At 42.1% G+C, this 15215-nt stretch overlaps 1 protein-coding gene across 1 annotated transcript in view; it reads right to left on the bottom strand.

Annotated features, from left to right (window-relative positions):
• Window positions 1-576: 576 nt before the first annotated feature.
• The window catches only part of LOC128902117 (spindlin-Z), a 108036-nt gene continuing 93397 nt past the window's right edge, over window positions 577-15215 (bottom strand). The window contains exons 4-6 of the mRNA XM_054184508.1: window positions 4104-4357; window positions 2882-3115; window positions 577-981 (exon numbers count right to left, since the gene is read on the bottom strand). Coding sequence (XP_054040483.1) covers window positions 782-981; window positions 2882-3115; window positions 4104-4357 — 688 coding nt within the window. The 3' untranslated portion in view covers window positions 577-781. The remainder of the gene's footprint in view (window positions 982-2881; window positions 3116-4103; window positions 4358-15215) is intronic.

Below are 15215 nucleotides of genomic sequence, written 5' to 3'. Positions count from 1 at the left end.
CAACATTTAGGATTAAAGGCAGCTTTCTTGTGTGCATTTTACTGGTTCCTACAACTTGTAAACACAGGCCCTTAACCTGCATTTTCTAATTAACTGGTTATACAGATTAAATAAATTTTTATAGTTTAAAGCCTTTTCACTGAAAGGTGTGTAAGTCAAACACTTGATATCCTACTGCCCTGTGACTAGTAAAAATGCACAAGTATTTCCATGTACTGCAAGATCTTAAAAAGCTTAATTTTAAATAAAGTGTAGAAACACAGTAGACTTATGTTACTTGGGTTAGGCACTCCTTACTGCTGCACAAACTGTTTAAACTTTTCAGAAGTCACCTCTGTCCCAACTCACAAAACAAGGACTGCCAGTAGCCAAGAAATTAGATTTAATGTTACAAAAGAAGGCATATCGAAAATAGCAAACTACACTTGCATGTGGCAGTTGAACAGGTGAGTGCAAGGTTGAAGAAAAAGTTAAAATCTATGAAAAAATCTAGATTACAATACTAGATTAACTTCACACAGCTTGAATTTGCAGCTGTTCTTTGCTTTTAGCTCCCTCCCACCCAAATATCAACTTCCTTCATGAAAAGGAGTTCTCTTACGCAAAATGTGTCATGTTCACATAAATTTGTATTATTCAGAACAAAACAGTTTTGCTGGCAGAGATTGTGGGTTCGCAGGGACATTTAAGCTTTCATTTAACTGAAAAACAGTCAAGTCTTTGTGTCTACAAATTTTACATTTAATAGTTCCACAAATTTGGCAGAAGTTCATGATGACGTCTAGGATGTCTTCACCAAATCGTAGACATAAATATGGAAATCATCATCAAACTTGATAAAATAGACAGATGGTTTGGCTTCAACTTGATGAATGACCATGCCAGTCCGTTTTGAGCCGTCTTCTTTGGCATATTCCACTTGTTTGCCTACCAGGCTGTCTACAACTTCACCTGGTTCCCGTTCTGCAGGAGGTGAATCATCTGCAATATGAAAATACAATGTTCTTTTGTAGACATTTATAGATTTTTTCCAATATACAAAACTGCAGAGCCTTCTTTAAAAGTTAAGAAACAATCACAAGTTTAAAATGCAGAGTATGTCTAAAACAAGTTGAATTGTTCAGACAAGCACCTATTACCATGCTTCTAGAAAGTACAGTCACAGAATTATTTTTTTAATGTAATACCGTCTTCAATTTTATGAAATAAAAAATAGCACTTCAATTGGTTAGAAAAGTAAATCTTTTGACATGAAGGTTTACACATCAATTACAGAACATGTTTGTAGATAATTGAATTTAAGCCCCCAGCAGTACAAGGCACTGAGTCTCTTTAACAGACAGGCAGGTGTGCTAGAACTCCCTCTCCCCACATGCTTTACCCAAAATGACAATGCAAACATGACATTGCAACAAAACACCATCTTCCAAGCTAAGCATAACCTCCTTAATCAATAATGCTGTTAAAAGGGGATTTTGATTTCACACTAGAAAGGATACTGTTGAGAAGTCTAACTATATCATTTGCTTTTCTAGCAAAATCTACCCAGAAGTATCCTTAAGGACACAATTCACATTGTCTGTAAAAGATCCAGATTCAGGGAAGGTAGCTCATAGTTCGGGGTGTCTTAAAAACAGAGGTAAGTAGTAGACAGTCTCAGGAAAAAAGAGCACATTAAAAACTTAATTCTTAAATATGGAAAGCAGAAGCCTTTTAGCTTATTTTTCTAAAATGGAAGAAAGCAAAGCAGAATTTAAAAAGGAATTGCAAAGTATTCGAAGGTGCCAAATCTGAAAGAGCTTGCTTTATTTGTTTCTTTAGGAATAGGAAGGTCACTTTTTCCATTAACATTTGTGGCTCACTCTCTTCAAGCCACAGATATGTTGCTTTTTGTTAGGCTGGAAAAAATCTAAAAACATAGGATTACTACAGAGGTTATGCAAATAAGTGCTACTTGTTTACTCAGCCTTCAGATTATTTGTTATCAGTGCTAGATCTGAAGGATGACAGTCTCAGAAACTCAATGAATGAATTTTAAATAATATTTATGTAGTGCATTGCATAGCCAAACATTAGTTATCTAATTAATAATTTACTTTAAAGCCAAAATTGCCTCTGTCAGAGAAGTGCTTTTGAGGTGCAGGAGAAATGAGAGTACAATATTCTTGACAAACTTTTTTCTTCTTTTTTTTGTACTAGCTATCCAAATCTCTTGAACAATATTGATTCTGTGAAAATCCTTCTGTATTTATAGGAAAAAAACCCAATAGCTTTCACTTCAAGAAAGGAAGAAAAAATATCCCTCCTAACCTATTGAAAATTTTTTCCTGTTTATGTATTTAAACGTGTGAGAGAAAATGAGTTGTCAAAAGATTAGTGCTTCTTTCTGCCAAGAAACTATTCAAAAGCTTTCCAAACTGAAGATGCCTACCCAAACTAAATTAATCTGACTAATTTAGTTAGCCCCAAAACATTATTCTCGTAAGAACTGCTTCAGAAATACAACTCCTTGAGATGGCTCTTGATTTGTGACACTTCTATAAGAAAATAACAATGGAAGGCTTCTAGTAGGTTGTCAGTTTCTGTTAAAAAAACCTAAGTGTAATCTCTTACACAATAGTATGTATATCTTTATCAGAATTAGGAATTATTACAGAAAAGTATTTTCCAGTACTTACTGCATATTTCATCACTGATTCAAGTAAAATATTTCAGAAGTTGTTTAATACAGATGCATTTTCTGTTGTGCTGTAACCTTTGTTAGTTTTGATACTTAAAAAGATCCTTGTTTGTCAACTCTTTTCCATACATAAACCATAAGCCAAACAATAATACAGAGAGATGCCACTTTCCAGAAGAAAAAAGTAACTGATCTACTTACTGGAATCAGGCATAATGCGAAGGTCACCTTCTTTATAGTCATCTAAGAGTTGGTACATGTACAAGACAGGATCTTTCTCGTAGGTAATATAAAACCACGTATTCATGATAGGAGCTCGAGCCAAGACCATCCCCCTCCATTCATCTTTTGAGCCATCCTCTGTCTCAAACATATGTTCCACAGCTTTGCCAATCATTGTGTCTGCCAGGTGGGCATCACTAATTCGAGATGAAGCTGAAATGGCAGCAGTTCATAAGTATGTCCATTGAAAAGTACAGAAATAAGTCTTTGTAAAAAATAATCTTTATCCAGATTTATGAATAAATTTGTGTGAAAGTTAGTCAATTCACATACAAAACAAATACTGTCCATTACAGAGAGTCAAAGACCAAAGAACTGCAGAACTTGAAGAATTATTTTAACATGTTAACACTCTTATCAACATTTTTCATCATTGTACACCCCCCCCAATTGATCAAACTATCATAATGCAAAGTAAAGGGAGACCAATATAGGCCATAGCAAAGAACAGTGTCTGTATTTTAAATATTTGTATTGTGGGGGGAGGGGAGGAATAGAAGTTAAATCACAGAACATCTGTATGAAGTTATTAACGAAGGTGTTTGGTTTGGTTCCCCCTAACCGAACCGAATTCTAGAGACTGCTACTGATCTCTCTGCAGTCAGGAAAAACAAGAACTTATTCCATTCAGAAATAAGTAATTACTAGGGTAAACTTTGAACTTTACAGTTTGGAAAAACCTGCAGTTTAACAATTCAGTGCTAATTATGAAAACCAATAAAGCCTTGTTACTAGTCAAGTTATTTCACTTCGAAAATGCTTTTTTTCCTCCATTTTTATTAATACCTAGGGAAAGCACATGAAAAAAACCCCAACCAAACACATAATTACTGTCAAACACACACAAGACAACATAGCCAGGACATTTCTCAGCTGGCTTGGAGTTTAAAATTTAATAGAAATATCAATGTTACATGTACATAAACTTGTTAGGGATAAGACTAAACAAGAAAAAAACCAGAATTTACTGCATGCCATTTAAAGACAAAAGACAGCACTATGCTCTCTGGTATCATCAAATCTTTATGAAATCAAGAAAAATTAAACACAGCATTTTGATTATCTACCATGTGATGAAAAGTAATTTAATAAAATTTAAATGTTCTGTCAACATATGTGCATATAGGAAAAAACCTCTTACCAACTCTGTCTGGAAGGACTTCAAGTGCTGAAACTCTTTCATCTTTGTGCAGTTCTAGTCCATACACACAATCAAATCCATCATACTTTATAAGATAGAGAGAGGGATTTACAGGAACTTGATCAAGAACTGTGCCCTTCCACTGTGTTACAGGTCCACTCCCTTCTTTCCAGCCATGCTGTATTCTGCAGCCTACAATGTTTCTTCGTGGCTGAGAAATAGGTTTGCTTGGTCCAACATTGTTTCTATGCTTTCTGTACACAGATACAAACATAACATTAAACAAGTACATACTCAAAATTCTACTCCGGACAAGAGTTGTATGCTTTAAGAAGGCAATATATTATTATATATTAATAAAGATACATTAAACTCTAACACATACAGCTTAGTGCACCTTATTCAAAATAGGGTATAAAGCATATTACATTGTACTGGAAAAAGAAAAAAAAAACACACTGAAAAGTAGTGGAACACTTTCAACATTTTGTATAAGGTTGCATTCATAATAGTAGTTTCTAAAACTAGTTTGCTTAAGCCAAAAGCTTAAGAACTATTTTAGCTATTGCTACACTGAACATCAAAAATAAAACTTGCTTGTTAAAACCCTAAATCAGGTCTCAAAGAGCAATGTAACCTAACAGTATTATACTTTTGCTACTTTGTTGCTCTCTACAGAACAGTAAACATAATTCCCTTACCCCAGGAGGAAGAAGTCAATGGAAACATTAGTGATGGCTGATTAAAATTCTTCAAAGCATTTATTTTCCCTAACCTGTGTTGTCACCTGAAGGAAATTTTGCTTCCCTCTGCACTTACAGGTATCTTTGACTTCAAGTGTTTTTAAAGACACATGGTAGCGACAATATTCTTCTAACATTCCTTTTTAGTACAACACAAGAAAAATGATATGCAAAGATCACAGTAATAGAAGGGATACTCTTTAAACCAGATAATAAATTAAATATACTTTTTACCCTTCCTCAGTTTTTTAATCCAACTTGCATGGAAAGATTCCTTCTGGTGAATATCAGTTGCTCTGATAAACGGTCATGTAAGCTATTTGACAGTTTCAACCCACTAAAAAGTGTTACACAAGTTTTATTCTACTCAATTAAAAAACCAAAACAGTAACTGACAGTTGTAAATACAAGTGAAGAAACATATGAACATTATGACAATACATTGGTGATAAATGTATATTATCTTTAGTGTGTTACGATATGCATATTAATTCCTAAAATTATATTTAGAGGATTGCCTGATTAAAATTCTCACGAATGTTAGCTAATTCCAAAATAAATTTCTGGATTAGTTACCAGTTATAGTACACTTCATTTAAATGGCAATAAAATATACACATCACTAGCATGCTTAAAAGCAACATCTAAAATTAGAAAAATCCATCCTTAGATTAGTGTCAGTGACCAAAGAGAAATGTTTCCAGGAACAATGAAAGCTCACAGAGCAACCCATTTATGACAGAGATCCAAAGACACAAATAGCAATCATATCAGTAAAGTCTCATAATTAGTCTTAAAGAATAATAAAAACAGTATATACAATTAGTAATGCTGAAGATGCAATCGTAACTCTATTAAAAACAAGATGTACAATTCCTTCATCAGCTTATCCCACATCAAGACTTCTATTGTCCATGAAAATCTTAGCAGTTCCACAGTATCTTTTGTCAAATTTAACTTTGTTGCTGATTTAACCTTATCAAGGAGGTCAGTCTGCATTCATAATCTGTGTTGTCAAAGTTAGGAGTATTATAGAAATGCTAACCTCTTCCAGTTAAGAGGCACTCCCCTGCAAAGTTGGTTCTAATTTTGCACAGAAACTTGAACACATGTTCAAAGACTAGTTCTTGCTCAAGTCTACCTTTTTTTAAAAATTATAGTAGTCTCAGTAATATTTTATTATGAAGAAATGAGATGAAAGATTTGGTTCTTGGGCACAATGAAAATGAGTTTGTTTTGCATTTAGTTTTAATTAATCTTAATTCCATTTTAAGGCATCCTCACAGAATAAAACCAACTGGTAATGAAGCTAAAAAGTTAAAGTTCAAAAAGGTAAAATAATACTGTTCACATTTAAACCCCACAGCCAATTTTACTTTCTGCCTATAAAGCATAATCATAACATTTAAATTTGCACAATTAAGTGAAAAATCTTTGGTTGTTTTAAAAAACATGATGAAAAAAGACTACATAATTAAGTTCAAATTAATAACTACCTTTTAAAATGCCTTGGAGAGAGCAAAAAACATTATAAATGCAGTTACAAATCAAGGAGCAGCTAGCTACACTTGCAGTTCAAGTTTTTCTTTGTCTAAAGGATATACTACTGGACAGATACTCATTCTCATCTGTAGTGCTTCATATAGCAAGAAGTTATTTTCAAACAAATAAACTGACAAAGAAAAACTATTTTTGCTTGCATCTGAACATGTAATAAGAAAGCAAACAGGTTTCTAACTGACTACAAATAATAAAACTGTAGAATGGTCAGCCTTTAAAGATCATCTAGTTCCAACCCTTCTACCATGGGCAGGGACACCTCCCACTAGATCAGGTTGCTCAAAACCCCATCCAACCTGACCTTGAACACTGCCCAATGATGGAGCATCCACAACTTCTCTGGGCAACCTGTTCCAGTGTCTCACCATGCTCACTGTAAAAAATTTCTTCCTTATATGCAATCTAAATCTACATTCTTTCATTTTAAAACCATTGCCCCTTGTCCTGTCACTACAAGCCCTTGGAAAAAGTCTCTCTTTCTTTCATATAAGTCCCCTTTATATATTGAAAAGCTGCAATAAGGTCTCCTTGCAGCCTTCTCTTCTCCAGGCTGAACCCCAACTTTCAGCCTTTCTTCATAGCAGAGGTGTTCCATCCCTCTGATCATCCTTGTGGCCCTCCTCTGGACCTGCTTTACAAGGTCCGTGTCTTTCTTGTACTGGGGGCCCCAGAGCTGGATGCAGTACTGCAGGTGGGGTCTCATCAGAGCAGAGTAGAGGGGAAGAATCACCTCCCTCAACCTGCTGGCCACGGTTCTTTTGATGCAGCCCAGGATACGAAAGGCTTCCTGGGCTGCAAGCACACATTGCCGACTCGTCCAATTTTTCATCCTTCTCTGCAGGGCTGCACTCAGCCCTGTCCAGATGCCTCTGTAGAGCGTTCTTACTCTCAAGCAGATCAACACTCCCACCCAATTTGGTGTCGTCTGCAAACTTACTGAGGGTGCACTCAATCCCCTCGTCCAGATCATTGATAAAGATATTAAACAGAACTGGCCCCAATACTGAGCACTGGGGAACACCACTGGTGACTGGCTGACAACTTGATTTACCTCCAGTCACCACAACTCTGGGCCCGGCCATATTGCCGTTTTTTTACCCAGTGAAGAGTACACCTGTGCAAGCCATGAGCAGCCAATTTCTCGAGGACAACGCTGTGGGAAATGGTGTCAAAGGCTTTACTAAAATCTGTTGTATACGTGCTGCGTGATGGCACTCAAGATGATCTGCTCCATGACCTTCCCAGGCACTGAGATCAGACTGACAGGCCTGTAGTTCCCCGGATCCTCCTTCCAGCCCCTCTTGTAAATGGGCGTCACATTTGATAACTTCCAGTGAACTGGGACATCCCTGGTTAGCCAGGACTGCTGATAAATGGCTGAAAGTGGCTTGGTGAGCACTTCCACCACCTCCCTCAGTACCTTTAGGGTGGATCCCATCTGGCCCCATAGACTTGCGTGTGTCTAAGCGGTGTAGCAGGTCGCTAACCATCTCCCCTTGGATTATGGGGGCTTCATTCTGCTCCCCATCCCTGTCTTCCAGTTCAGGGGGATGGGTAAAGGCAGCAGTAAGAACTTCATTAGAGTTGGTATTATAAAATAGTATTTTAATGAACTTGCTTAGTATTATAAGTTTCAGGGGCTCAATGACCACACTCCTAACTTCTGAAGAATATCGTCTCACAAGACTAATTTTCAGAACTCACATACTACATTAGAAAATTGTAATGAACACACCAGTAGAGAGAGCATGAAAGCATAGGATTCTTACCCTCCCCCCAAGTCACAAAGCACTTATTTGTGTTTCAAAAATTTTATTGTAGGTAAAGTACAAAACCCATATTATTTCCTCAGAAATATAGAATAGTTTTTAGCTTAGTCTGTAGCACCCTTATGCTTACATAGATGGTTACTGTGGGAGATACAAGGCATGGAAGTTAAGTGTGTTTTTGTCAGCATTACAGCACCCATCTGTCAACAGACTTGAACAAAAAAGCCAAGGATTTTTCCACCTTCTATGGAAAAAGAAAGCTGGGGAGGGGCTGTTTGCAAGGGCATGTAGCGATAGGACGAGGGGCAATGGGTTTAAACTAGAGCAGGGCAGGTTTAGATTAGACATTAGGAAGAAGTTCTTTACGGTGAGAGTGGTGAGGCACTGGAACAGGCTGCCCAGAGAGGTGGTGGAGGCCCCATCCCTGGAGACATTCAAGGCCAGGCTTGATGAGGCTCTGAGCAACCTGCTCTAGTTGAAGATCTCCCTGCTTACTGCAGGGGGGTTGGACTAGATGACCTTTAAAGGTCCCTTCCAACCCAACACGTTCTATGATTCTATGAAAAAAACCCTGCAAACAGGAAACCCAAGCGCAGAGTTATTACATTTGACACTGAGATCCTGGACAACTGCTCTAAATTACGGGAACACCACACTATATCCAATTCAAGGACCAAGAGTTTGGAGATATTTCACTAGCGTCTACACCTTTAAAACCTTTGTATTACTGGGAGAGAGATCAGTTTTGAAGTTAATTCTAAGCACCCTACAATGAAGGGCAGAATGTTTGTCTCAAACATTTACAGAAGTATACATCACATTCTTAAGATAAATCACAGAATCACAGAATCTTCATGGTTGGAAAGGACCTTTGAGATCATCGAGTCCAACCAAACAACCTACAATCTCTACCCTTCAGAGCATGCCCTGAAGTGCCACATCTAGACGTTTCTTAAATACCTCTAGGGATGGTGACTCAACCACCTCCCTGGGCAGGCTGTTCCAGCACCTGACCACTCTTTCAGTAAAGTACTTCTTCCTAACATCTAATCTAAACCTCCCCTGCCGCAACTTCAGACCATTTCCTCTGGTCCTGTCATTATTCACCTGGGAGAAGAGGCCACCACCCACCTCTCTCCAACCTCCTTTCAGGGAGTTGTAGAGGGCAATGAGGTCTCCTCTCAGCCTCCTCTTCTCCAAGCTAAACATGCCCAGCTCCCTCAGCCTCTCCTCATATGACCTGGTCTCCAGACCCCTCACCAGCCTGGTAGCTCTCCTCTGGACGTGCTCCAGCACCTCAATGTCCCTCCTGTACAGAGGGGCCCAGAACTGAACACAGTACTCGAGGTGAGGCCTCACCAGTGCCGAGTACAGAGGCACCATCACTTCCCTGCTCCTGCTGGCCACGCTATTCCTGATACAAGCCAGAATGCTGTTGGCCTTCTTGGCCCCCTGGGCACACTGCTGGCTCATGTTAAGCTGGCCGTCCACCAGCACCCCCAGGTCCTTTTCTGCTGGGCAGCTTTCCAGCCACTCTTCCCCAAGCCTATAGCGTTGCTTGTGGTTGTTGTGACCGAAATGCAGGACCCGGCACTTGGCCTTATTAAACCTCATACAGTTGGCCTTGGCCCATCGATCCAGCGTGTCCAGGTCCCTCTGTAGAGCCTTCCTACCCTCAAGCAGATCAACACTCCCACCTAGTTTGGTGTCATCTGCAAACTTACTGAGGGTGCACTCAGTCTCCTCATCCAGATCATTGATAAAGATATTAGAGAAAACCGGCCCCAAAACTGAGCCCTGAGGGACACCACTGGTGACCGGCCACCAAGAGGATTTCACCCCATTAATCCCAACTCTCTGGGCACGGCCATCCAGCCAGTTTTTAACCCAGCAAAGAGGACACTTGTCTATGCCATGATTCGCCAGCTTCTCCAGGAGAATGCTGTGGGGGACGGTGTCAAAGGCCTTACCAAAGTCCAGATAGACAACGTCCACAGCCTTCCCCGCATCCAGAAGGCGGGTCACGTGGTCATAGAAAGAGATCAGGTTGGTTAAGCAGGACCTCCCCTTCCTAAACCCATGCTGTCTGGGTTTCTTATCCACCTTAAGATAAATAAAATCCACATATGAAAACAAGCATAAAATCTGAGATTTCAGAAATGTTTTCCAGCTCAAGAACACAAGTGCCACATCACTGAAATTGACTATTAAATTTAGCTGTCAAGAAATTAAGCACTGAAGGAGGTAAATTTTTCCCAGATATCAAGAAGTACTTTTTTTGAAAGTTTAGGTATCTAGAATTGAACCTCTACTTCTTAGGAGCATACCAAGAAAGAAATTTTTCATGTAATTCTAAATCTTACTGCAATCAAAGGACCAGCACTGGGTCCAGTCTTGTTCAACATGTTCATCAATGACCTGGATGAGGGGACAGAGTGTGCCCTCAGCAAGTTTGCTGATGACACAAAGCTGGGAGGAGCGGCTGACACACCAGAAGGCTGTGCCGCTGTACAGCGAGACCTGGACAGGCTGGAGAGTTGGGCAAAGAGGAACCTAATGAAATTCAGCAAGGGCAAGTGTAGGGTGCTGCACCTGGGGAGGAATAACCCCATGCACCAGGACAGGTTGGGGCCTGACCTGCTGGAGAGCAGCTCTGCAGAAAGGGACCTGGGAGTCCTGGTGGACAACAGGATGACCATGAGCCAGCAATGTGCCCTCGTGGCCAAGAAGGCCAATGGCATCCTGGGGTGCATTAAAACGAGCGTGGCTAGCAGGTCCAGGGAGGTCATCCTCCCCCTCTACTCTGCCCTGGTGAGGCCGCATCTGGAGTACCGTGTCCAGTTCTGGGCTCCCCGGTTCAAGAAGGACAGGGAACTACTGGAGAGAGTCCAGCGGAGGGCTACAAAGATGATCAAGGGACTGGAGCACCTCTCTTATGAGGAAAGGCTGAGACACCTGGGTCAGTTTAGCCTGGAGAAGAGAAGACTGAGGGGGGATCTTATCAATGCTTATAAATATCTAAAGGGCAGGTGTCAAGAGGATGGAGTCAAACTCTTCTCAGTGGTGCCTGGTGACAAGACGAGAGGCAACGGACGCAAGTCAGAACACAGGAAATTCCATCTCAACATGAGGAGGAACTTCTTTACTTTGAGGGTGGCAGAGCACTGGAACAGGCCGCCCAGAGAGGTCGTGCAGTCTCCTTCTCTGGAGATATTGAAAACCCGCCTGGATGTGTTCCTGTCCAGCCTGCTCTAGGTGAACCTGCTCTGGCAGGGGGGTTGGACTAGATGATCTCCAGAGGTCCCTTCAAACCCCTACAATTCCGTGATTCTGAGTTCCAGCCAGAGCTCCCTGTTCAGCCAGGCCAGTCGTCTTCCCCACTGGATCGTCTTTCGGCACATAGGGATGGCCTGCTCCTGCGCCTTAAAGATTTCCTTCTTGAAGAATGTCCAGCCTTCCTGGACTCCTTTCCCCTTCAGGACTACCTCCCAAGGGACTCTGTCAACCAGGCCTCTAAACAGGCCAAATTCTGACCTCAGGAAGTCCAAGGTAGCAGTTCTGCTAACCACCCTCCTTACTTCTCCAAGAATTGAAAACTACCATTTCATGATCGCTGTGCCCAAGTGTTATAGTTTGAGGAACCCACAGCCATTTATTGTCGTTTAGACAATTATTCTACCACCCAATGACCCCTCCCCACCCGGAAAGGGGAATCGGGGAAAACACAAGGAAACCCAAGGGTTGAAATATAAACAGATTTAATAGGATAAGACTAAATAATTAACATTAATAACACTAAAGAACCAATATTGATCCCAATACCAATATAAAATATACAAAGATTATACTCAGCCAATTATATCAGTAGGAAGCTGTGCACTCCCAGCAGTGGACAGCAAATGCCGGACACTGCGAGCGCTACAGCTTCGGGAGGAAGGGAAGGCCTCGGGGGTCCGGCACTGGGGCAAGAAGTTCTCAGGATTGCAGCCATCGAGGAAGAGAGAGAACTTCTCATCAGACTTTCTAATTTATATCGAATGTGACGTTCATGGTATGAAATAAGCCTGTTGGCCAGCTTGGGTCAAGTGCCCGGGTAGATCTCCATCCCCTACCTCCACTAAGATGGCAAACCGAAGGACCTTGCTAGCACACCGTCCCTCACACATTGGCGTGCTGCCCCCAGGCATATCTCTAGCGAGCCTGGTTTTATCCCTTTCCCCCTTCAAATCTAGTTTAAAGCTCTTTCAATGAGCCCTGCTAACTCCTGCGCAAGGATCCTTTTCCACCTTTGAGGCAGGTGCACCCCATCTGTCACCAGCAGGCCTGGTGTTGAGTAGACCGACCCATGATCAAAAAAACCCAAAATTCTGTCGGTGACACCAGGCTCAGAGTCAGGTATTGATCTGCTGGGCCTGCCTGTTTCTTCCCTCATCATCCCCTGCAACTGGGAGGACAGAGGAGAACACTTGTGCTCCTGATCCCTTAATCAGTTGTCCCAAGGCCCTGAAGACTCTCTTGATTGCCCTTGGACTTCTTATTGCAACTTCATTGCTGCCTACCTGAAAAAGCATGCTAGGGTAGGAAGTTTTCTCATCACATCTTTAACCCGGGCCCCAGGGAGGCAATAGACTTCCCTAAGAAGTGGATCCCATCTGCATATCGGGCCTTATGTTCCCCTCAGGAGAGAGTCACCTATGACAATAACTCGTCTTATTTTCTTTATGGAAGTGGTTTTGACACAGTAGAGGCCAACTTAACCTTGGCGACACCAACCTAGATGAACCATTGTCCTCGTCATTGTTTGATTCAACTTGCAGAGCCTCATACTTATTATGCAAGGGCACCTGGGAAAGCGGGGTAGTCACGGAGGAGACACGCCTGCTGCACCGGGCAGGAACTTGTTGCCATTGCCCCCTATTCCTTAAGTCACCATGTTCTGCTGGGTAGAGAGAGGATAGGGAATCCTCCGTATCATGTGTCCTGTCTGCATGACAGGTCTGTCCCAGGGAAGGTAGGGTGCGGTTCCAGTAGTCTATCTCTCTCTCGGACTCCTTGTTACTCCCCAACCTACTCACCTCCTCCCCAGAGCTCTGTCACTAAGCAGAGGAGTTCCACTACCTGGGCACATCTCCCACAGGTGCACTCACTACTGACATCTGATACTGACATACGAGTAGGGCACGCCCTGCAGCCTGACACCTGGGTAGCAGTGTGTTCCCATCGGAGCTCTGTCTGGGAAGCTGCATGAGTCATGGAGGGTGCAGAGTTTAGAGAGGACATAGCCTTCTGCTGAGTGGATACCATTGCTCCCTGGTTGAGCTGGCAGAGCTACAGCACCCTTCATGCATACCCTTCCACGCAAACTGCCATGCCATGCCACGCCACACCCTTCCTGCTGTGCCACACCTTGTTTGCTTGCCCTGGTCACTAGCGCTCCCTAGAGGCTTCTTTTATACGTGTGGGGGAGCTTGGCTGCCATTGCTCCTGGGCCCGCCCAGGTCTCATCAGCTGCTGTCGTGAGCTGCAGGTTTCTGGTGGGTCTCTCCACTCCCACTGAGGTTTCCCCAGTTTAGAAACCCCCCTGTGCACTGCGCTAGAGCTCTCTGCTGCGGATCGTGCCGGTACCGGAGCTGCTCAACCTTGGTGACTGAGTATTTATCTTGAAGGCATTAAGCTGATAAGTAAAATCTTGTTACATGAAAGTTTTATTAGCAGAATCAGAACATGGAAAGTTCAAAGAAATTTAGAAAATAGTATAAATGAAGCAGAGTCAGTACAATTTCTATATTTCATGGTGCCATGTAGAAAAGTTATTAAACATAGGGCCTAAATTAGAACTTTGATCTTACTACAATCACTAATAGGGGATCATATGATCAGAGAATTGTTTTAAACTATTTTTCCTCAATATTCAGACAATGTGGCACGTTACTGAAGACAGGAGTTTTAAAGTACTTTCTGTACTCCTTTAAAAGCCATTATAGTGGTGGACACACACACAGGTGATGACACCTGCAGGGGTGGCCTCTATGAGGAGAAGTCAGGGTTTGTCCTGTGCCAGACACAGCTGGTTCCAGCTGGCTCGGCAATGGCCCCACTGAAGGTCAAAGTTGAGCCAATCAGGCACCTTAAACGCATTTGAGAAAGGGTAAAAAAACATTGGACAGGCAGAAAAGGAGGGGAAAAAAAAGTAAAAAAAAAAAAAAAAAAAAAGAAGTGTGAGAAACAGCAGAGGGAACACCAAGTTCAGAACAGGAGGTATTCCATGGTGCTAGAGCAGATATCCACACTGTAGTCTGTGTAGGACCCATGCTGGAATAGTTAGATATTTCCTGAAGGAACTGTGGCCCATGGAGAACCCACAGAGAACCCATCCCAGAGCAGAGTTTTCCTGACAGGACTGTCTCCCCGGGAAGAGCCCATGCTGGAGCAGATTTTCCTGACAGGAACTGTGGCTTGTAGAGAACCCATGCCTGAGGGAACTGGCGGATGAAGTCGCTAAGCCTCTTTCCATTATATTTGAAAAGTCCTGGCAGTCTGGTGAAGTTCCCGCTGATTGGAAAAGGGGAAACATAACCCCCATTTTCAAAAAGGGAAAAAAAGGAAGACCCAGGGAACTACAGGCCAGTCAGTCTCACCTCTGTGCCTGGCAAGATCATGGAGCAGATCCTCCTGGAATCTCTGCTAAGGCACATGGAAAATAAGGAGGTGATTGGTGACAGCCAACATGGCTTCACCAAGGGCAAGTCATGCCTGACAAATCTGGTGGTTTTCTATGATGTTGCCACAGCATTGGTAGGCAATGGGAGAGCAACCGACGTCATCTACCTGGACTTATGCAAAGCATTTGACACTGTCCTGCATGACATCCTGGTCTCTAAATTGGAAAAGCATGGATTTGATGGATGGACCACTTGGTAGATAAGGAACTGGCTAGATGGCCGCACTCAAAGAGTTGCAGTCAATGGCTCAATGTCCAAGTGGAAACCAGTGACGAGTGGCATTCCTCAGGGGTCAGTACTGGGACTGGTGCTGTTTAA

This window comes from Rissa tridactyla, chromosome W (genome assembly GCF_028500815.1).
Source record: "Rissa tridactyla isolate bRisTri1 chromosome W, bRisTri1.patW.cur.20221130, whole genome shotgun sequence".
Classification (NCBI taxonomy): domain Eukaryota; kingdom Metazoa; phylum Chordata; class Aves; order Charadriiformes; family Laridae; genus Rissa; species Rissa tridactyla.
This window is presented reverse-complemented; position numbering and strand designations above follow the sequence as displayed.